General features: G+C 49.9%; 1 protein-coding gene across 2 annotated transcripts in view; it reads left to right on the forward strand.

The window, feature by feature from the left end:
• Window positions 1-23287, forward strand: part of ppp1r16b (protein phosphatase 1, regulatory subunit 16B) — a 40068-nt gene that overhangs the window by 10753 nt on the left and 6028 nt on the right. For both annotated transcript variants that reach the window (XM_029247848.1, XM_029247849.1), the window contains exons 2-6: window positions 1573-1954; window positions 16518-16588; window positions 20668-20813; window positions 21033-21136; window positions 22178-22302. In XM_029247848.1, the coding sequence (XP_029103681.1) occupies window positions 1687-1954; window positions 16518-16588; window positions 20668-20813; window positions 21033-21136; window positions 22178-22302 (714 nt within the window). In that variant the 5' untranslated portion in view covers window positions 1573-1686. The remainder of the gene's footprint in view (window positions 1-1572; window positions 1955-16517; window positions 16589-20667; window positions 20814-21032; window positions 21137-22177; window positions 22303-23287) is intronic.

Genomic DNA, 23287 nt, shown 5'->3' on the forward strand with positions numbered 1-23287 from the left:
GATTTTTTTTTCCTTCCCCATTCCTTCTTTTTTGATAAGGAAAAAAGGCTTATTGAAAACAGAAGAAATATCCCTTGACTGGGCACCCATATCAGATAGAACCTGCTCTGGTGTTCCATCCTGTCAGAGCTGTTGCTCAAAATCCAGAGCTCTTATCCGTGTTGCAGGCCCGTGCATGCTACGACAAGCCCCGTGTCGGGGTTTCATCTTCAATTAAACAATTGCTTTAAACGTAAGAGATCCGAGTCTTTCTAATGATACCAGTAGGATCGGTCTACTTGGTAACTTAGGTAATTTTTTTTGTAGGTCACGGGGGAGGAGGACGATGTGAAGGCGAGGCATTCGCAGCGGAATGTTCCGTGCGAAAGACACACACTCGCACACACGCATTGACTGAAACCGCTCGTCCCGAGCGGGGTCGCGGGGAGCCGGAGCCTTACCCGGCAACACGGGGTGCGAGGTCGGAGGGGACGCACCCAGGATGGGATGCTAGTCTGTTCGAGTGGGACTCGAACCCCAGACCCACCAGAGAGCAGGACCCAGCCAAACCCGCTGCACCATCGCGCCCCGCTTCCATGCGAAAGAGACATTTCTTCTTCTCTGTCCCGAGCACATGGCGTGTTGGCCAGGATGGAAAGTGCTAACCTACGACTACCCACGTGGGTATGAACACTTGCAACAAGCGGCTAACTTTACGGGGCATCAGAAATTAATTGAACGCCCTGCAGGCAGAGTCGACACAAAAGCTGCGAGGGAACGATTCCTGCCGAGATATCTTGACTGCGCATAGCAAACGCGCACCGCGGTTACAGGAAGCGGTTAGTCAGGGTAGCGTGTGCGCAACTTACTGCATCCGCTTTCAACAAAATGTAAAGCAGGTGAAAAACATTTTTGCTGATCAGATGGAAAGTGCGGATGAAGCCATGTGCGTTACAGGACCGTTCCCTTTCGGTGCCGCGCTCTCTCCTCGCGCGAACAACGTCAAGGGGTTTTTGCTTCGGTTTAGATCCTCTCCGGGTAGGAACTTTCAGTCAACGCTTTTCGCGGCGGCGAGGGGCTGAAATCAAAGCCCGAGCTTAAGAAAATTCCTTGAAAGTATCTCGCGAAGCATTGCGGTTTAGTTTGGTAAATTGACATTGCGGGATTTGCGTTATTTCCCGTTAATCTGAGGAATTCATAGGGTTAAACTCGCTTCCCTCCTACATGTTTTGAACGAATGGAATGGTTGCCTTATGAAGAGAAAATAATGTTAACAGCTCATCGTATCGGCCTCCCTAATTAAAAGATATCGGAGGCACAGTGTAAAAGGATGTATAAAGCCTGGAAAGAATTTTTCGATGAGGGTCTCAAGTGTTCACCTGTGACATTTGAGGTGGCGTTCGGAGTAATTCCATCACCGAGTTCGCATTTGGCGTCGTGCTTCACCACAGTGGCCTTCAAAGATGTATATCTTTAACGATCAAGCTTCAATCAGTGCTTTTCAGTTATTTGGTCACTTATGGGAGGTGCCCAACAGAGGGTCTCGCTGTCTAGCTTGGCGTGTTCATTCTGGTTCCTTTCCCTCATCTGCAGGCGTGCTGGGTTGAAGTAAACCAGAAGTAGCGATGGGAGGTGACCGGTCAAGGAGGAGCAGACCTCGATAGGACACCCCCGCCCACTGGCCAACCAATCAGTGCTCCTGGAGCCATGGCCAACCACCTGGAGCTCCTGAGCGAGCTGCAGCAGCTGGAGAAGGTACCCAGCCTGGAGCGCCTGCGGGCGGCCCAGAAGCGGCGTGCGCAGCAACTCAAGCGATGGGCCGTGTACGAGAAGGAGATGCAGAACAAGAAACGCAAAGCCGACAAACGCCGCGGGACGTTTGCCCCTGCCTCTGCCGGGGAGGCCCGCAAGCGCGTCTCCTTCACAGCCAGCGTAGCCCTGCTGGAGGCTTCCGCGCGCAACGACTCCGAGGAAGGTAAGCCGTTTCCCGGGGCCTCGACCCAAGCGCCGCCTGGGGATGAAGCGTGTCGGAGCGCCGCGACGCTGGCCACGTACCTCCCGGTTGCTGTCTGTCTACGTCGGGGTGAGCGCCTGCAGTCCCGCGGGGCGATCGGCTCAACTGGCTTTCGTGGTCCCTCAGCTCCTAACTGCGCTATTGAAGTCTTTATATAGAGTAAAGCTTCGTACTTGGTGTGTCTGGTGTAATTCGGCCGCTAATTTAAATTTTCCTCTTAATACCTGCCTGCCTGGGCCTTGGAGGGCTGGAAGGGGCCCCCCCGATCTATATTTGTTTGTCGGATCGCTGCTCAGCTCCGGACGCTGTGGGGTATGAATCAGTTCTGCTGCGTGCCGTCTTTCTTCTAGTTGTTCTACGAAGGAGGCCCTGGAAAATGAGCTAAGCAAGTGGTAATGTCCCCCCCAGTGATGGGGACGGTTTCAAACTGGCATAATGGCAGCTGTAACGTGTGGATTTCACACAAAAGGATTATTCTTTCTTTTTCCCCCCCATGGAAAAGCAGAAGAGAGCAAGATAATTTCCCGGAGATACGAAATCGGTGTCGGAGTTACGCGCGTGAAGCTGACGTTGCAGCCACCCCCTGCGAACGAGCTAGGTTACGAGGGTTATTCCGAGGTCGTTCACCTCTTGCTGCCATGCTTTATCCCATTTCCTGTGTGTGTGTGTGGGGTTCCTCTCTGTTGGGAAGGCAGCTCTCCTTTTTTTTAATCGGTAAAAGGAGACCAGCTGCAATTATGGTGCGGTATTATGGTACTTAACACTATTAAACCTTTTTTCTTATTAAGTCTCAATTGTGGGGCTCAATTTTTTTTCAACCTTTTTCCTTGATTGCAGAATTTTTAGTCGGCGTGAACAGTCGTCTCAAGAAAAAGTCCACATTTACTCAGTTAGCTGACACTTTTCTCCAAAGCGATTTACAGCGTTGAGGTTACAATTATTTACCCATTTATACAGCTGGGTAATTTCACTGGAGCAATTTAGGGTAAGTACCTTGCTCAAGGGTACAACAGCTGGAGATGAGCCTCAAACCAGCAACCTTTGGGTCCAAAGGCCGTAGCTCTAACCGCTACTCTACCGGCCGCATCGCACATCTGAACGTTCGCCAGGTTGCCGGTTGACGGCGGGTTAGTTAATTAGTAAGTGGATCACCTACTCTCACTCAGTGCTGTGAATTTGTTTATCCGTGTTGGCGATGTTTGTGGAGACGGGAGCACGCGAATGAATAAAGCTCTTCGGCTCTGTGGGAAAGACGCAGGCGTATCGTAATATTGAGTAAAAATTTGGGTATTAATGCAGCGTTGACTTATGATGAGGTGAAGGTCATAAGTGGTGCAGGAGGACATTTTTAGACGAGTCCGCTCCGCTGTGGCTAGACAGAAGCTATAAGCATCGATGAATACTAGCATCCATTTTCACCTCAGACAAAAAGTAATCTTTTATATCAGGCACGTCATTCTTCCTCAAGACGGAGGCTTTAATGGTTTAGTGTCTTTTCATTAGACCTCCCTTTTCTGAGCCATGTAGAATCCCAGAAAGTGAATGAAGCTTTCACCAGCTCTTTGTCTGCCCATTTTCAGGTGTATTTAGATTAATGTCATTTAGATTAATGTGGGCCTTTCAGATTAAATGTCATATGCCATTGCAGCTCTTTGTAGGTGTACTTTTAGCCTGCTGTTTGGACGCCAAAGCCTTTAAAAGTATTGACACACCGCATCACAGTTGGATTTAACAAGTTTTAGGCTAGACTAGAAATTTATGCCTTTTAGATTTACTTGAAATCCACTAGAGCCTGCAGTAAATTGGTTGGTAAGCCTAAGTTTCTGGTCTAAGGACTGACCAGCAATAAGGGGGGCTGAAGGGTTTTTGCACATTACGCTTCCAGTTATTCATTGAGCTCATGCTTTTCTTCAAAGCAACTCATGTTGTATATGTATACTCGTGTAAATACCTGTAATCATTCACTTCTTTATAGAGCAGAGCAACGTAACGCACTCCCTCCCGCACCCAGTCGCACACTAAATGAAATTTACAGTTACCAGTTCACCTGAAACGCATGTCTTTGGGCTGTGGGAGGAAACCAGAGCATCTGAAACCCACAAAAACACAGAGAGAAAATGTAAACTCCACACAGACTGAGCTGTATTCAACCCACAGCCTAGGAGTTGCGAGGCACTACCATTGCCTGCTGTGCCGGCCCGCTGCAGGTTTTCTTCCGATAATTTAAAAAAAAAAAAAAAAATAAATAAATACGGTAAACACAAAACCACTTTTCAGTGTAACCCAAAATTGTCTATCTGTGCGATTAGAGAGAAAATGAAAAAGCTTTACAGGCAACTACACCCTCATAGCTGAAATGTTGAAAACGCATTTCAGAAAGTCAGGCTCACAAATGGCCTTGCGAAACACACGGCAATCAAACAGTCTCCTGAAAAATCCTCCCTCATTCAGTCCCGAAGTCTCCTTTTAAAATTGAATCTCGGAAAGAGCTGAATAGCCGCACCTGGTGCTCCTTTCCTCTTAATGAACCGGCTCCCAGGTACATCTTTCGTTCTGAACGCGGCAACGAGTCCTGCGCTGCCGTTGACTGCAGCCCGTTAATTGCATTTTTCTCCCTCTGCTATTGCTGTCGAGTTCTATTAATTGCTATCGACATTCGTTCACCCGGGGGAGCATCACGGCCTTTGTGCCGCGTTCTCCACGATCCCGGCCGTGCCGTCTGATCGCGGCACACGTACGCGGCAGCGCGGTCGACTACTGGTTCTAGAGGCAGAGAGGTCCGGTACCCCAGTTACTACCGTTCGACGCACCTATTTGTCGTTTCTGGGCAGTTTCTTTTCTGTGACCTTTACCGTTCGATGCTGTTGACACACATTCGCTTTGAGGTTAATATCTTATTACTGTGTGCAGCATGTGTGTTGTGGCTTTCGGTCAAACGCTTGTTTGGCCCTCGAGCAGTGGTGGAAACTAGTGCACAAACAGCCCATGGGGTCAGCGGCGGGATGCGTCCTCGTCACGATGGCAGCTGGCGACTCTTGGGATGCGGTTAATCGTCATTCGGTCCCTCCGGTCTTGTACACTGCCGGGGTCAGGCGGCAGCTGGCGTGCCGGGAGAGAAGTTGCCGACGGAGTCGTTGAATCTGTGATCTTTCTCGGAAAAATACAGCGGCGCGGGAGCATTGTATCCTGGGTCTGATGATCCTTCGGTCGTGGCGTTTCCCACGTCTGGGTCGTCCTCCAGAAGCGGCTCCGTGAAGGAGTGTTGGGTTTCTGGTGCGCGCTCCTCGTGTCCAGCTTCTTACCGGGTATCTACCGACCTTCTGGCAGTCAGGTGACGTCTGGATCCAGATGGCCTTGCATCCGGGGAGCTCGGCAGCGTCCCCAGAGTGCACCCCCCCCCCAGCGTCTCGGGTGCGATCGCACTGAACGGTGGCGAATCCGCGTTCCTCCGAAGCCGCCTTCACGTCTTCAACTCCTTCGTACAGCTCCGTGCCCTGTAATAGAGACCAAAATTGCTTTTCTCATTCCGGCTTCCAGCTCCGGCGGTTCTCGGAGATAGACCTTGGTGGCGCTCATTTTAAGACGAGGCGCTGCAGATGTGCGCAGTTGGAAAATCCGTAGCTTTTTTTTTCCCCGATGGCTTTCATTCAAACAACTAGTTTGGGCTGGAATTAAGGAGTGGCTACTGCTTCAAAGCCTTCTGGGGACCTCTTTGGAATGGTCTTCCATTTGTAACGCTGACACTGCATCGCTCTACAGCGATTCGTGGAGGGAATGCGGTGTGAATGTGGTGCGTGACCTACTCGGACCTTCTCGGACCTCTCTGCCGGACCTGGCTCCGGGGACCAGGCCTCGCCGGACGGCTCCTGTTCTCCCATCTTTGTTCAGAGATCGCTCCTAGTTCAACACCACCTGCTAGCTGTGGGGGAAAAAAACACAGACCCACATGACGCCGGCATTTATACAAACTGGTGGTATTATTGCCTCTCCCTTCATCTGCTTCCCCACTGTACTCGTACCTTCCGTGAAGTGCAGTGGGGAAGAGGAAACAGAAAAACGTGAAGCTGAGTATTCATAGCATTGAATTGTTCTGCATTTGTAAGTGTTCCGTGTGCAGCTTTTCTCTATCTAATCCGTTTACGTAAACGAGAAGTTGAAGGTAGTAACACTTTTGACATGCCATGTGTAAACCCAAGGTATTTCTGCAAGTACATTGAGCCAGCTGGGGAAGCATCGACTTGGGATGACCTGTCATCCTGAACCACGGGGGGTTAAACTCTACATTTTTGGGATTTTTATCTTAAACGGAGCGAATGCAACTATAACTGTTCTTTAGTCATGCATTCAGCTCCACAACCTGCAGTTTGGCCTTCTGAAGCTTGTGGCGATGGAGTTTCAGCACGGCAACAATTCCATATGGACTTACTGGAAGAAATGGATTTGGGAGCTTTCCCAGCAATAAATCCAGTTTTAAAATATCTTTCAAAATGGCTTTTGAATGTAACTCGCATGGCCGGTGAGTGAAGTCGTGTGATTTAGGGCTGGGCCTCTAATCAGAAAGGTCTTAAGCAGGCTCCGTATTAATGCTGTCATTTTTATCCTGCATTGTTATGCTTCGCAGATGTTTAACATAATTTGGTTCCTTCTCAGTGTTTGTTCATTTCAACAATGTCTGTTTTCATTGTTTGGTTGTGCGTGACAGCTCTTCCTGGAACCGATGGGTTGCTGAAGGTGTCTGGACACTGTTTTACAGCTCACCGCTGCGGAGCCCTGGGCTGGTTTGCTACAGGGTGGATGCAATGCCCCCGCAGGAACACCCTGGTCATACTGAAGAACCTGGCCAAGAACCTGGCCAAGTACAGCCAGTAATGCATGTGCGCGTAGAGAGGAGCCGCTAAGCTGATAGATCAGCGCCGCGCTCTGTTTGGCCCCTAGGACACGAGGCCCTTTGTCATGCAGTTCCACCTGGCGGCTTCCTCCCGTCCCCGTGCGTTAGCGATGAGCCGCTGTTGCACGCCCCCCCCCGGTCGAGATTACTTGGACTCCGCTGTTTCTCCCTCTGCTGCAGAAAGGCCATCGGCGAATGGATGAGTCACAAGACCGTTGACCGCATGGAAATGACCTTCTGCCGTCTTGTCCGGCCCCCGCTCCGTGTCCCCGGCTCCGAACGGGCCCACGGGGTGCCGCTCCGTTAGCGTGGCGCTTGGCTCCGAGGACGGCGCGATGTGTCCGAGGGTCGGGTCACTGTGACCCCACTCTGGGCTGGCATTTGCCGAGCGAGGAACACGTGGACCTGCTGTCTCTGTCGAAAGGTCCCCAAGATGAGGTCGGGGGTGGCCACCCGCATGGTCACCGCTTCCCTAGAGGGAAACCTCACTCAGCTCTTACAGCTGCAGCAACCAGGGATGCTGACACCAAATTGGATGTCAGATGCACCGCCTTGTGTTTGTATCGTGAGCCTCATGCAGAGTAAAACAGATCCATTTTTTTTTTTTTTCCAGGATGGTGTGTGCACCCCCCCCAACAGTTTTCCTTTAATGAGGCCTGATCCTCAATACTGGGTACAGTGTTACTCTGGGAAGTTCTCCAGGAGCTCACATCCATTATCCCTCTGGGGGTGTAAGGGCATCATTCTGAAATCCATAGACTGCAGTTATATACGTGTATTTGCTGATACGTTCAGGCATGTTCATACACCAGACAGCGAAGAATCCGTGTCAGACTGCAATGGCTAAGGTATTGTCAAAAAGAAAAATGTCTCTATAGAAAATGCTTGACTGGAGTCACGGCGTATGGCGTTTCAGACCTTTGAGATTACGGCTTGCTGAAGTATCGATTCTTTTCATTCCTCCTCCTTCCAGTCCTGAAAAGAACGTTTTGTGAGCGTAGAGATGTTTCACCACAGTTCCCCAAGTACTTTTTAGAGAGCATCTTCTGCTGGCGCTCCACGGAGAGCCAGACAGCCGAAGCTGTGGAACTTCAGGGGTTATTTTTGCCTTTCCGGGTCCCAAGGACTGCACTGTGTGTGTGTGTGTGTGTGTGTGTGTGTGTGTGTGGGGCAGTAGAGGCCTGCCTTGAGTAAAAATGGGGCATCTGGGGACAGCAGTCATTTGTGTCCATTTGGCTGCCTCAAACCTTCTCCATCTTCCCGCTCCCAGGGTTTTTCAGACCCCCCTGGGGCGCCGAGCTGTGCCTGCAGCCCCAGGAGCCGTGGGGGATTATCTGCGAGGGATTAAACTGCCCGCGCTCTGCTCCGCCGGGGCACCGTTATGTCACATGGCCTCACTCGACACTGACCGTCGCGCTGCTGCGCCCCGGTCACTTCAGAGGGCTTCGCATTCTGGTAACACCCTCGTTTTACGCGCATCTGCATCTCACGCCGGTGGCGCCGCTCTCGTGACTGGTTGGGGGTGCGAGACGTACGCTGCCTTGCGTGGGCAGCCATCGTCTCATCAGCTGCTTCTGGGGGTGACCGCGGTGTACCGCCACCCCAAGAGCAGAGTTCACCTGGAGGCTGTAACGGCACTCGTGTCTCTCGCTCACGCACACACACGTTACATGCTGTTGGCACGGGCCCGCAGAGACCAGTGCGGGAGCTTCGTTAATCCTCTTTGTGCTTCTCTTTCACTCCGCTGGACTGTGACTGTAACTGTAACGTGCCACCATTGTGTGACTTATGAAGATCATTAGTGCATTGTGTGGTTGAGGAGGACAGAAACGCTACCCAGGGTAGAGTGTCTCGTGCGCAGAGGACACTGCTCTGCCTAAACGGGGTGAAAAAAACGGCGTTTGGCGTTACGACCGTAAATGTTTCTCCAGACCGCTCTTTGTGTTCTCCGCGGCTGCGGTCAGGGCCGCGCCTCACCGTCTCTCGCCTGACCTTCCTCGTTCGTGTTGCCGAGTCTGCGGAGACCTTAAAGTAAAGTGCTTGCACCATTTGCTCTTATACCATGCTTTTTGTTAAAAAAAAAAAAAAAAAAAAACGTTTTCCGATACTTTTTACACTCTCCAGACGTGTTAAAATTTTTGCTAAGCAGCCGAAACTGCCAAACCCTCGGCGTGTAAATAGTTTAGTTTACCGCGCTCGTGCGTTCAGCATTTCCCTGCCTTTGCACCTTCCGGTTACCGTTACAACGGGGTCCAGTCAACGGATACGGATTGCGTTCTTATCGCCTAAAGTAATGTTTACCATTGCATGTTCCATCAGAGGTGTAAAGTCAAAATAGTCTAAAAGATTGGAGATATTTCAGTGTGTGGCTCCAGAATAAACACTCATACGCACCTTTTCCCAGTCAGGACTGTGACGCCACATGCGGTCCAGCGCCTGCGCAGTGGCCGCGGCACCACCGTCTTCAAGAGAATGCCCAGTCGTCATTGTAACAATGTATTACAGTGACTGTGCTGTCAATACTGTAATACTATGGTAAAGTTATATTCATGACCGCGGTCTGTACTGTAACACTGGGGTCTGCGCGGTCGCCGGAACGTAATTTTGCAGTACGGTGATGCAGCGGTACGGTGATTGTGTAATCAGCGCTGTGACATTATTCCCAGCGACTGCCAGTCAGCGCCGTGACGTTACGTCCCCAGGGACCGCCCAGTCGGTGCCGCGACGTTACCTTCCCGGCGACCGTTCCAACACGCAGAGCGAGCCGATGGCCGTTCGAGCCTCAGAGACATGTCACAGTGGAGCAGGTCTGCTTCATCACACACTCGGTGTCACCCTGAACTTCTTGCTCCTCGGAAATTAAAATCAAATCCTTTCTTTCTCAGGAAAGCGGGTCAAGGATTCTCCTCCCGATATCTGCTGCTCGAGTGGAACCGTCCCTTTCCGCCGTGGTTAAAGGCACAATGGAAGGTGGGCGCTGGAGGACTGCGAGGCCTTTCTGCTCGCCACAATTACACACGCCACTTTTTTCCTCCCCTCCCCCCCCACCCATGGTGGTGTTTGAATGGGTAAAAAAAAAGGAAAAAAAAAAAAAAAGACTGATATGTAATGTTTTAAAGAGTGTGCGTTTTTATTCCTAATTGGAGGGTTTTTTTTTTTTTTTTTTTCTTTGCCCCGAAAGTTAATAAGTTCTGTGTGAAGTAATTTCTGCTTCTGTGCCTTATCAGGTTTTTCTGGTAAGAGACGTGAAATCCGTAACACTTCTCCTCTGCAACGTTAAGCTGTCACTCCTGCTGGGGCTCGGAACTAATTATAAAAGTCATCTTCTCGCATTCGGTGTCCTACTGAAACCAGTTTACAGTAGCGGGCTGCCCGTTACGTCGACCGTCTTATGAGGTTCGAGGGTTCGTACTTTGTGTGCGGGGGGAGGGGGTGAGGGAGAATAGAAAAGCCATCCTGAATACCTTGCCCTTTGTAATCCATCGTCAAGAGACTTCTGTCTGAACACAGGAATGATGGAACGTCCAATTCGGGCATTATCGCCATCCTCCGTCTCCCTCCCCGTGTGTGCGTTTGCGTGCCATAAAGCATCTTCCCGGACGCTGGCGCGCGTTGTCTTTTTTTTTTTTTTTTTTTTAAAAAACTCTGTATACCTTCACAATTCTCACTTTTCCTCCCGTCATCGTGACCATTTGGATTTCGGATTTTGCGAGGAGCGCTCCCCTCCGTTATCGGTTCGCGCGGTGGGCACGACCGGCCCGCGGGCGTCTTCCGTCTTTGCGTATAAGGGGCTTTTCCTCCTCCGAGCTCAGATAAGGCTTCGGGAGGAGGGTGTGCCTCAGCCTTCCTCCCTCTGCTTGTTGATGTTTCATTTTATCTTGGGAGGAACATCATGTGCCCCCCTGCCCTTCCCTTCCCCCCCACCCACAATAATTGCTCAGTATATTCCAACTAGGAAGCCATTCCACAAATTCTTTTTCTTTTTTTTTCTCCCCTCCTTTCTAAATGTCGAGACCCGCTCGCGATCAGATTATAAGCGTAATGACCCTCGGTCATGGATATGGTTATGTTGGTTATAATGACGATGATAACTGCCGTCATCGTTTGGATATTCGGTGCCTCCCCAGGGATGCCGGTCTATCTTAGCTGTAGATAGCAGTCGTTCCCGAGACGAGGGTCACATCCTCGGACTCGCCTCTTTAACCTTTGCCCGTGCGCTCTTACTGCTTGTTGCCCTTTTCTCTTGTACGTGGGGCTATTTTTAGCTCGGGGGCGACCGTTCGAGCATCGGTGGGAGTCGGCTCGTTTCGGGGAGCTCTGGTGGGCGAGGATGGCAGAGGAGCGCACAGCCTGTGCGGAAGCGGACGTGCGCCTCGGAATAACCTACATTGGACGGAAATTGTGTCGCTCGAGTAAATAACCGAGACGTTGCTTCGATCGGTCCGATCCTCTCGCGCTCGGTCCGCTCCCCCCGCTCGCGTCTGTCCTCGGCTGACCCCACGCGGCCCATCGTCCGATGTTTTTCCCTCTCATTTCTGGGTGTGTCTCCTAGTCCAGGTGGCACGGGCAGAGCAAAAGTACAGGGCCGATTAAGACTCGAATGTGCCTCCTAAATGAGCGCTGGATGACAACCAACAGAACGTGGCGCTGACCTTTGGACGGCGTCCAGCGTCCGCGTCTTCGCCCGTCCCGCGACCTGCCGAGCATCGGATGGGCGTCCGCTCTCCTTTTCCTTAACCGGCCTCGCGAGAGCCGTGGGCGGCGCATCGCGACCTGCCGTGCGAGTTGTTTACCTGCGTAATTTCTCCACGTGCGGCTCAGGAAACCGTCAGGCTGACGGCGGGCGTTGAAACGCAGGGGGCCGACTGCTCTGACGGCGGATGACGGAAAGCCGCGTGCCATTAAGCGGGCGTCTGCGGGTGGCCACCTTTCCGTTTGGCTCCGTAAAAGTCCGAAAAAACGCGTTTGGACTCCTTTTTCGAAGGGGTGGCGTAAATCTGCGGGAGATGCTGAAAGGAGACGACGACGACGCCGCCCTTGTGCGGCCTTGGTGGGGTTCCTTAAAGGTGTGCCCAAAGTGCGGTGACGGTAGAACGCGGCAGCGTTTAAAATATATTTAGTTATTTATTGTATGCTATTTAAATACTCTCTGCGTTTTTAGTCCCAAAATATGCTTATTGTATTAAATGTCCTCCTTGATACACTTTCAAGTTCTTGATCCTCAATTTAGAAACACAGCTGGGACAGGAAGTCTTTTCATACTTTGTCACTTTTGTCTCTAACTCACAACCAATAAAAGCTTAAAAATAACACATTTCAGTTTATTTCTGGGCTGGGTTCTGTCAAAAAAAAAAAAAAAAACCTTGCAAGATTTTTTTTTTTACTGACTTCAGCTACGGTGAAATAACTGAAAATAAAAATACATTTGTTCCACAAACTCCTCTTTAATGCCAGTTGTTTACTGGTTCGACCTGTAAACGTTGGTTTGTCATGTTGTTGATCACCAGACACAAGATGTAAACGCCGTGGAAACGAGTTGAATTAGTATTGTCCTGCTGTCCTATTCTGTTTGGGTGCATTTTACTGACACTGGCTGGGCTTGTAGACGTAGATCGTGTTCCCGCCACAGAGGAACAAAATGTTAGAAAATATACAGGCAAAAAAAAAAAAAATGTAGTTGAAAATAACCAGAAAGTTTGTATCTCTGAAGATCTGTAACTGAACACTTTGGCGCAACTGAACTCGCATCCATGGCGACACAGTGGCACAGCGAGTAGCGCTGTTGTCTCTCAGAGGACAGAGAGGTCGTGGGTTCGATTCCCCGCTCAGTCTGTGTGGAGTTCGCGTGTTCTCTCTGTGTCGGTTTCCTCGGGTGCTCTGGTTTCCTCCCACAGTCCGATGACTTGCTGTTCAGGTTCACCCATAATGTGTAAGTGACAGAGAGAGTGTGTGTGTTCCACTGATGTATGGATGAGTGACCCAGTGTAAGTAGTGTATCTAGCAGTGTAAGTTACCGTGGTGAATAAGGTGTGTGGGCTCATAACACTACATAGATTTCATTGGAAGTCAGTTTGGAGAAGAGTGTCTGCTAAAGAAATAAATGTATGATGAGGAAATGTGCAACTGTTCCTGTGTCGTCATGTAGGACCAGCATCTGACTGAGTTTGAATGCAATTCCACTGAAGTACAATAAAAATGTGCTGTTTCGTGACAGTCTATATCCCAAAAGTAGGATTTCAGTGCCGAATGTGCTTTTAAAAGGGATTAATGGCAGGTTCACACAGCGGGGTAATTGGCAGGCGGGAGCTCACATTGCACCTTCGGTTGGAAATGAAACGCTTGAAATGAACTGCTGCTCACATAATGGAGGCATGTTTAATGTTTTTTTTTTTAATAACTACTTTTTGCCCATTGGCACCAAATGGTCAGAGAGATTTGGCCAAACTGCTGGATTTTTTTTTAAATTTTTTTTTTTTTTTGTGAATTTAGCCAAGAATTTTGGGCATTCACAACATTTTAAAACACTAAATTACAGCATTTGTCGTAGCAAATCTGAGGAAATTGTTAGGGCACCAAAAACATAATTGAATTTGTCAATATTGTAAACCTGATTCAAAAGAGGGGCAGCTGGTAGCATACAGTAGTTATTAAAGTGGCTGTTCTTGGAACCAAAAGTCACAGGTTCAAATCTCACCTCCAGCTGTAGTACCCTTGAGCAAGGTACTTACCCTAAATTGCCCCAGTAAAATTACCCAGCTGTATAAATGGGTTTTTTTTACCATTTGTATTTTAATCACGATTGGCATCAGCACAATTGCTTGTATAGCGTCGCTCTGAAAATGTCCAGTTCCTTCTGCTTGTCCCCGTATCTTTGTATAATCTACATATCCCTTATTATAAAGCCTCGCTTCCTTTGGCGTCGTACGGTTTTTCTTGCTAAGACGCAGCCTCGTACGGCCGCTCGCGGTTGCCGTCCGCTGAAATCGTGCCATAAAGATGTTGGTACTCTGATCAAAGACCTTGATGCAAGAAGCACGATGAGCCACCAGCTAGTTACAAATTAAAGGGAAATAAATCGCGAGCGATCCGGTAAACGGTTTCCTCTGATGTTGGCCCAGAAGGGCCCTTTGATTGGTTAAGTCGGGAGCTTTGGCGCGGTTTTGGGGCGGCAGGATCAGAGCTGGTTTGTGGTCTCCGCTTTAGCATGTTCATATGTTGACTGCATAAAAAGGACACGGGTCAAAGGTCCCACCGTGCTGCCAGACCACCTTGGGGGTCCCCTTGACGTGACAAGCGCCACCAGTCGCTGTGCGTCTTTTAAGGTGACCGGAGTGCGACGTTAATCATGTGGGAAGATGTGAAGGTGGAGAGTATGTCTGTGAAGATTCTCACTTATCCAGGTCACGGTATATCTAAAAACACCAACCTGCTCCAGGTAAACCTTACAGTGAACCTAACATCGCGATAAACGGAAAAAGGCTCGGTGCAGTGAATACGTTCACGTGCCTTGGAAGCACGATGTCCCGAAACGTCGTAATCGATGACGAGGTGAACGCAAGAATCGCCAAAGCCAGCGGAGCCTTCGGTAGACTACATTCAAACGTGTGGAATAGAAGAGGCGTGCATCTCCAGCCAAAACTCGCTGTGTATCGGGCAGTCCTACTATCTACACTGCTCTATGCGAGCGAAACGTGGACAGTTTACGGTCGTCACGCCCGAAACTGAACCACTTTCACACAACGTGCCTACGTAGAATGCTTGCTATTAAATGGGAAGAAAAGGTTCCCGATACGGAGGTTCTCGCCCGCGCAGGCCTTCCAAGTGTTCACGCTATCCTAATGCACTCCCAGCTTAGATGGGCAGGTCACGTGGTACGCATGTCCGACCAACGGCTTCCCAAACGACTCTTCAACGGCGAGCTATCCCAAGGCAACCGGTCTAGAGGAGGTCGGAAGAAGCGATTCAAGGATACGCTTAAATCGTCCATGAAGGCGTTTGGCATCGACACAGATAGCTGGGAAGAATCTGCAAAGAACGGAACGAGATGGCGCACCTCCACACGCAAAGGCGCGATGTTGTACGAAGCCAATGAAGCAACTTTAGCCGTGCAGAAGCGACAGGAACGGAAATCTCGAGGCGATCGTTCCCAACAAAAGGGCACAATCGCATGTCCGCAGTGTCAGAGATCATTTCATGCGCGACTCGGTCTAATCTGCCATCTGCGCACGCACAACGCAGCCCCGCCCCAACCCCAGTCTGACTAGATGGTCCTCGTCGACTACGACGGGCAAACGACGACATATCTTAAAACAAAGCTGAAACAAAGGCAAGTGGGCTTGCTTGAGTTTTCCTGAAGACGTTTCACCACTCATCCAAGTGGCTTCAAGAAGGCACTTGGATGAGTGCTGAAACCTCTTAAAGAAAACTATATATATTATATTTCATATTACATATGAAACGTCTTCAAGAAAACAAAGCTGAAACAAAGGCAACTGGACTCGAGTTTTCTTGAAGACGTTTCACCGCTCATCCAAGTGGCTTCTTGTATTTCACCACTCATCCAAGTGGCTTTCAAGAAGCCACTTGGATGAGTGGTGAACGTCTTCAAGAAAACTATATATATTATATATTATATTTCATATTATATATGAAATGTCTTCAGGAAAACTCAAGCAAGTCCAGTTGCCTTTGTTTTAGCTTTGTTTTTAGATGAAGGTGGAGAGACAAAGTCCTGTTATAGTGGAGGGGGTGGGATTGGGGTTGGTGGTGGGGAGGGTTCTTGTTGCTGTTGTTGTTCTTCGGGGGCAGATGCTTGTTGGGGGGATTACACTGTGCCTAATAATGATCTTTCCAAATCTCTGTTCCCCGCCTGTGCTCAGTCCCATAGATTACAAAGCTGGAAGAGAATGGAGTCTGTGTGCATTTGTTGGGTTTTTTTTTTTTGTAATAAAAGCATCCTAAACAGTGCTGCCAAAAACAAGGATAACTGCGTTTAAAAATGACACGGGAGGAGCGGCTTTATGCGTTTCCCTGCACTCGTGCGTTCTGCGTGCTGCCAGCGCTTAAGGCGCGGCGAGAGAGGGGCTTAGGTTGGGGATGGGAAACGATAATCCGAAAACCTCGGGTCAGCTGCCCCCCGAGGTCAGTTTGGGAACGTGTCCACGTTCGTTTGATTACTATTAAATCATTTCCCTGGGGATGAATTAAATTAATGGCATTTCATGAATATGTTTTGAATTTTTATGCAGTCCTGCAGGGGGAGATGGGGGGTGGGGTGACGGTCTCATCGCGGCGCAGGATGCCAAAGCAGGGAGCCGGTCGGGATGAGAGGAAAGCGTGTGTTTTAGTGAAGGACGGCAGCAGGCAGAAGGTGATTGCGGACGGAGAAGGGACAGATGTTAGACAAGTAGAACGGAAGGGTGCGGACCAGGGCCGTCCGCTAACTACGGCCACGAGGACCTCTACGGAGCTGTATTGGCACAAAGCTCCGGCAGCGCCTTCAACCCAGAGGGGCTGCGGAAGGTTCTGGAAACGTTCGTCAATTCGTTGAAGGGTCGTCCCGCTCTAAGGCGTTTCCACGAGCGACGCTGAGCCGATCGAGTGCAGACAGTGAGCCGCTGTTCTCCTCTCTTCCAGTGCGATACCTGCTGAAGAACAACGTGAGCCCGGACCTCTGCAACGAGGACGGCCTCACCGCCCTCCACCAGGTAAGAGCTCTTCACCCGCCCTTTTGGCGACGCCCCTCTGCGGGCTCGCGGTGTTCGCCGTTCGTTGCCGAGAGCCGACGGCTTCGTCTCCTGGCGGCCGGAAGGCCGAGCCGTCTCGCAACCTCGCGGCATCCGAGACTGGACCGAAGGGCGCGACCGAACCGTCCTTTAACCGTTTCCGTGACGACCCGTGTCTGTTTGGAACCGGCGATCGGTGACTCTCCGTTAGGAAGGAGGGGCCTGCTGCTTTTGGAGCTTTGCGTTTGCGGAGGACTGGAGGCTCGTCATGCTGTCACCTTTAATAAACTGCAATCTCGTAATAATCTGGGACGTGAAAGATTGGTTCTGGGCCCCCCATGCCCCGTCGCCCCGCCCCACCGTTTCGAACCGCAGTTATCCTGGCAGCGGGCCGGTCGGAGAAGCCTTTGCCTCGCCGTGATATGGAGGAGTTAATGTTTCATGAAAGCGCTTTGATTGCCTTCGCAGGGACATGCAGCGAATGAGTAATGCGGTCCCTCCTTCCTCTTGCGATCTCTGTGGCATTTCCCGCGGCGCACGCCGAGTCGCGAGTCCCCGTCTCCGGCGAAATGGCACCGCTTCCCCGCCCATAGGCCACCGTCCTCGCTGTGCTTCGCTTCCGTTTGTCAGGTGTGTCAGCGCAGTGGTTCAGATGTCGTTTAAAAAAAAAAAAAAAAAAAAAAAACTAAAGCTTCCATGTTCGCTGCTTTCAAGGCATTTAAACTTCAGCAAATTTATTTTTGGCCGTTATTTAACTGACGTCTTTGTCCAAAGAAACTTCGTAGTGTTAGATTTGTATACTAGGTTACATATAGTTATTAATTGCTATTAACTTATTTATACTGCTGGGTAATTTTTTATTGTAGGAATTCGGTGCGAGTGCTTTAATCAAGGGAACCGCAATGGGAGTAGGGACTCGAACCCGGGCCCTTCTGTTGGAAGATGGCGGCTTTAGCTACCATGCACGCTGAAGACATGTTTTTGACTAGAATTTTGTTTAGATGATGATTATTTTGCATCAAAGATGCAAATTATTTTTTATTTTTATTTTATTAAAGACTATGTAATAACTGCTGCCTTCTTGGTCAGGGCTCAGCTGGAAGTCTCAGCGGATCTACCCTGGTTAAATAAAAACTTGTCTCATTATCCTGTTATCTTGAGTGAATTAAAAGTTGTGTGTGTGTGTGTGTGTGTGTGTGTGTGTGAATACATGCCCCCTGTGTCTGAGGTCCTGGAAAACAGCCCATGCCCACAGAGGGTGCAACTGGGATGCCGACAGTAGCGCTGACCTTTCTCCTGTGTTCAGAGTTCCACACCCGGCGTTACCACGGTGAACTGCTGTTAACGCCTCTCCGCCCCCCACGGAGGGCTGCGTTTTCTGCCCTTATGCTGGAACAGTTTGGTTAATGAATGGTTAAACAAGGGTTCCACTCTTCCCTTTCGCCAGTGTGGAAAGATCGCACGTTTTGATATCCCGCCACCAGGACTCGCTCATCAGTACGGATTCTCCAACAACCCCCCCCCCACCCCACCCCACGCGCCATCGACCCACGGTCCGGAGCACGGAACACTGCTGGCGTTGTTTCCTCGCGTATGAAGGCGTAAGACGCTCCTTTCCAAAGGCTGCATGTCTGAATACATGCTGAGGAGAGCTATGAAAGGGGAGCATTATTTACTTCTTGGTTTCATTGTTGTTGTTTTGTGGGGGGGGGGTAAGGAGGAGGGGATTACGGGGAGGCAGGCAGATTAGCGACAGGCATGTAGGCTGCGCCGTGTGGGTCTGCTGGCTTTCGGTCTTCGTGCTTCACATTAAGGAGCGTTGCAGCCACAAAGGGTGACCGTGACACGTTGGACACGGTTGCGCGCGTCTGTCGGCCTTCGGCGAAGTTCCCATCTTTTTCTTTGAACCCGGAGTGTTGTTTATTATCCCCGTCCTGCACGTTACTTGGCTCTTACTCCGGTTAATCCGTTCGGAACACAATACTTGGAAATCTTATTTCCAGCAGTCTTCCTGACTCCCAAACCAAACATCCGCATCCAGAGGTGCTCCGTTTTCACAGAGTATTTGACGGCAGTAACGTTACTTTTATTATTTACTAATATTACTTTTTTCCCCTCCAATTTTCGGGAAAATTTTTCACTGAGAATTTGTATTTACGGGCTCGTCGTTCGTTCCCTAAGGTTTGTGTGCTGAGCTATCGGTGACGCTGGTGCGGAATACCTTACAAAAACAGAAATGGAAAATTGCAAAACCTTGACGTTGAGCGCAACCCCCCCCCCCCCCCCAAACCCCATGGGGGGAGTGGCTTCTCCTGCACATGTCAGCTGTCTTGTAACCATGTGCTTTCATAAATGTTTTTATCACACTGTAAAACCATCATCTGTCATAATAAAATCCCCTAAAGCAAAAACTGTTTTGAATCACTTAAGATATTGACCTGCAAAGGAAAACCTGTCAGTTTGAAGTCGTACTATTAATTTATGACAGATACTACTTAAACGGTTTAAAATAATACTTAAATAGCTGAGCACAGCAAGGTTACAAGTGTTATAGTTTTATTACGAGTTGCCTAGATAGTGTTCTGATGATAATCTGTTTATATAGCACCTTTAACAGCAGCCTCTTAAAGCACTCTGAGTCACCTTATATCTTCTGACTGTGGGAGGAAACCTGAGCATGACGAATGAACCCACACACACACACACACAAGGAGAGCGTGCAAATGGCGAGCTGGATTCAAACCCACAGCTCAGGAACTGAGAGGCACACGTGCTACCAGCTGTGCCACCAAGCCAGGAGCCCCCCGAGGACACCCGCACTCCACATAGACTGAATGGGGATCAAACCTATGCTCGGTTGCACACCCCAGGTACTATGAGACACCTGCACTACCTGCTGTGCTGCCTCGGTGCCCTAAAACAAAGAAACTGCAAAACAATTTAAATAATTACACAAAAAGACCAGAATAAAGCAGCAAAAAATGCCAGCATTAAAAAAAAAAAAAAAAAAAAAATACAACTATGAACAAAGGAATAAATAAAATTAACAACACGGTAAATGCTGAAAAGGGGATATTTTGCGTATAATTGTTCTTAAACCTGGATTTAAAGGTCTCCGGTGTCATTCTGATTTTTAATATCCGATATAAACTTGGTTTTGAAATGGATTTTCTCTCTTTTATGACATAAAAAGACAGGGATTTTACATATTTGTTGGGGGGGAAAAAAATTGGTGATCCGTTTATGGATGAGAAACACTTTATTTTTTCCATTTAAAGTGATGGTAAGAGAGATTTTTTCTGGAACAGGTGAGGGAGGCCTGCATGCATATGGGTTTATGAACTTTGACATTTCGAAGAGAGACATTTGTTTACAGAGACTGGCCGTCGCTTGTGCGAAGCTTAATATTTGACACAACGTGAACAGTACAGATTATTCTGTTGCCTTTTTTTTTTTTTTACCACTGAGACGGTAAACAGTTAGAGAAGTGAAGTTAAATGCCCTACTAAACCAGAATTGCTACCGAAGAGGTTGCGAAATCACCGTTCTGCCCCTACATTCTCAGTTCTGGGTGTGATCCTGCAGCCTTATGATGAGACGCCGTCGAAGCTCACGGCGCCAAATGATGATTCCTGTGATCTTTTGTTATTGCAAGATTATTTACTGTTTGCTTCCTTAAAGAGAAGCAGCATTCTTTGTTTTTTTTTTTTTTTTTTTTTTAAACCTTAACATTCATGTGATGATTAATCTCTTCTGCATCGTAGGGCCTCTTTTTGTCTCATTCAGATTTATTACCGCTATGTGTATTTTACCTGTAAGATGACAGGATGGCTTCTATACTTGGCATGTGACTCGGTGGGATCCGGCTGGGCTGCTGCGTGAAGGAGCTCTGTGTCGGTCGTCTTCTCTTGCTGCTGGGGTTTCTGGATCCAGACCTTCCCATTCAGCATTATTCTGCGATGGAGTTATAATAAATGGCAATTTGCCGTAATGACTGCGGCGATGCCGAATAAATCGTCGGGTGGGAGGAGTACAGTCCCGCTGTTCTTTGTTCCTCGCAGTGCTGCATCGATAACTACGAGGACATTGTGAGGATCCTGCTGGACCGCGGGGCCTGTGTCAACGCCCAGGACAACGAGCTGTGGACCCCCCTACATGCCGCGGCCACGTGCGGCCATGCCGGACTGGTCAAAATCCTCATCGGTCGGTAAGTCGCGGGGTGCGGTCCCTTCCGACGGTTTCCCCTCAGCCCGGTTCGTGTGTAAGAAGCGGTTCTGCTTCTGCGGTTGACGATCCGCGATCGTTACAGCGTTCGCTGGGTTCGCGTACCTGTAAGCACATCCGGCGAACATAGGAATGATGTTTCCGGGGGGTCGATTTGGCATTTTCTTTCTCCTCCTCATCTCCACACGTTCTGTCTGTCCAGCGGTGCGGATCTGCTGGCCGTCAACTCCGACGGGAACATGCCCTATGACCTCTGCGAAGATGACCCCACGCTGGACATCATCGAGACTGCCATGGCTAACCGCGGTGAGCGGGGAGTCGCCGGGGTGGGGCTCCTGCAGATGTTGCCGTGACCGACGGGTGACGCGGAGCAGAGCGGAGCTCTGGCTCTGGAGAACTCGAGTGGTAAATGATAACGTGCTCCGGTTGTTCCGAGATGAACGATTCTCCCCCTGCTGCCAGGTCTGTCTTTTCACGCGATGCGGTCGTTTAGCGAGGAAGCAGGAAACCTGGAAGGAAAAGTAAACAAGGTCATTAGGTATAGTGATTAAGGAAATTAATAATTACAAACTTTTGATGTGGCGTTAATGACTTTTTTTCTTCAATTACTACAAATACTCTGCTGCTGTTGAGATTTTCTTCTATTTTCAACTGCAAGTTGTCCAGTGAAAGGTCATTGCGGTTCAGAATGTTCCAGAAGCGCAGAGTACAAGTAAGGGTACGCAATGAGTGGGATATCAGTGCATCATATGCTCATCAACACTCTCTCTCCCCCCCTTTCTCTCACACACACACACACACACACACACACACACACACACACACACACACACACATCTGTGGATTGCAGGAAGAAACCTTTTCGAACACGGAGAAAACGCACAAACCCCACACAGACTGCTTCGGGAATCGAACCCACGTCCGAACCCGCAGCCTAGGAAGTACGAGGCGTCGGTGCTTCCTGCTGCTATTGACAGTTGAGATTTTATTGATCTACATTTTTATACGACCAGACAGAAGGACGCCCGCTTACAGGAAGGTACAAGACGGGAAACGAGCGCTCAGATGGCACGTGCGGAGCCTGCGTTCGCTCCCGGAGGCTGCCTTTGTCTCATCGCGTTCCGTCTTATCGTTCAGGGTCACCGAGGTGCGCTGCAAGGTCAGAGCCGAGTTGTATTTTAAGGATGTCCATCGGCGCGTGTCTGCACGCGACCTTCTTCCTTTCCTTCTCGTCGTTGCCGCCCTTTCGCGCCGCGTTTCTGTGCTCTCCCGGAGAAGACGCATTCGGGCCTGTCCGGCGCAGCGCCGCTGACGGGGTGTCCCGCTCTCTCTGCGCTTGACCGGCAGGCATCACCCAAGAGATGATCAACGAAACCCGGGCGTCCGTGGAGAGGAGGATGCTGGGAGATATCCAGAACCTGCTTCAGGACTGTGTGGATGTGAACCAGCAGGACTCGCAGGGGGCCACGCTGGTGAGACACTCGGCGGTTGTTTTCGTGATGTGATAAAGGGCAAGTTTGCGTGAAAGCGGCGGACTGGTGCATCGCGCCTGGAATATACGCACTTAGTCCCACGGAGATATAATTCGAAGAACGTACAGTTCAGTATGTGCACCTGATGCTGGCTGTTAATCGATCAGTGTAACGTACAGAGTGGCTATTGCAGGTTCATGTGAGGAAAATGTGAAATATTTGCAGTCTGTCTCCTGGGAGCATCACACTAGCACCTGTTTATTGTTTTTAAGCTCGGCACAGTAATAAAGGCTTAATGACCGCGAGCCTCATAAGTCATAAACGCTCCCATAATGTGCCCTTATGAAGATAAACAGCCCGCTTCCTACCTTCCTTATCCATCCAGCCAAATGTTTGCGTGCCTAATCTCTTTTCCTGCGTCGGCCGTGATGCTTTGGCACGTTTTCCAGCTGTTAAAACAGTCTGCGGACTCTAATGGAGCTGCCTGGTATGGGCGGTAGACGAAGGCGCCGACGCGGTTTTCATTTCTAACAGAACGGGTCCAAGTCCGGTAAGCCGAACCTCCGCGCCGCTGGCAGCGTATCCTGTTTCGCGTGCCTCGGACGCTTACGTTTGTTTCGCGTCTCGAGTTTGACTAATTCTAAGAGCAAACGGGGAGATGAGCGGATGCGCCCGCCTCCGTCCGCATCTCGCTAAGCGCCTTCTGGTGGCTCCATACCGACGAAGGTGTGGCGATGCTCCCAGCGTTTTGGCGTTCAGCACGCGAGGATTTACCCATGCTGCGAAACCCACTGGACGCCTCCGTGGGACATACCTTTAGTCACTTAGTCAAGCTTTTCCGCACCGGAATTACCTTTAAGGGACTACAGCAGGGGGGCGTGGTGGCGCAGCGGGTTTAGCCGGTGCCCGCCGTATGGCGGGTCTCGGGTTCGAACCCTGTTTGGGGTGCCTCGCGACGGACTGGCGTCTCATCCTGGGTACGTCC

This window comes from Scleropages formosus, chromosome 22 (genome assembly GCF_900964775.1).
Source record: "Scleropages formosus chromosome 22, fSclFor1.1, whole genome shotgun sequence".
Taxonomy (NCBI): Eukaryota; Metazoa; Chordata; class Actinopteri; order Osteoglossiformes; family Osteoglossidae; genus Scleropages; species Scleropages formosus.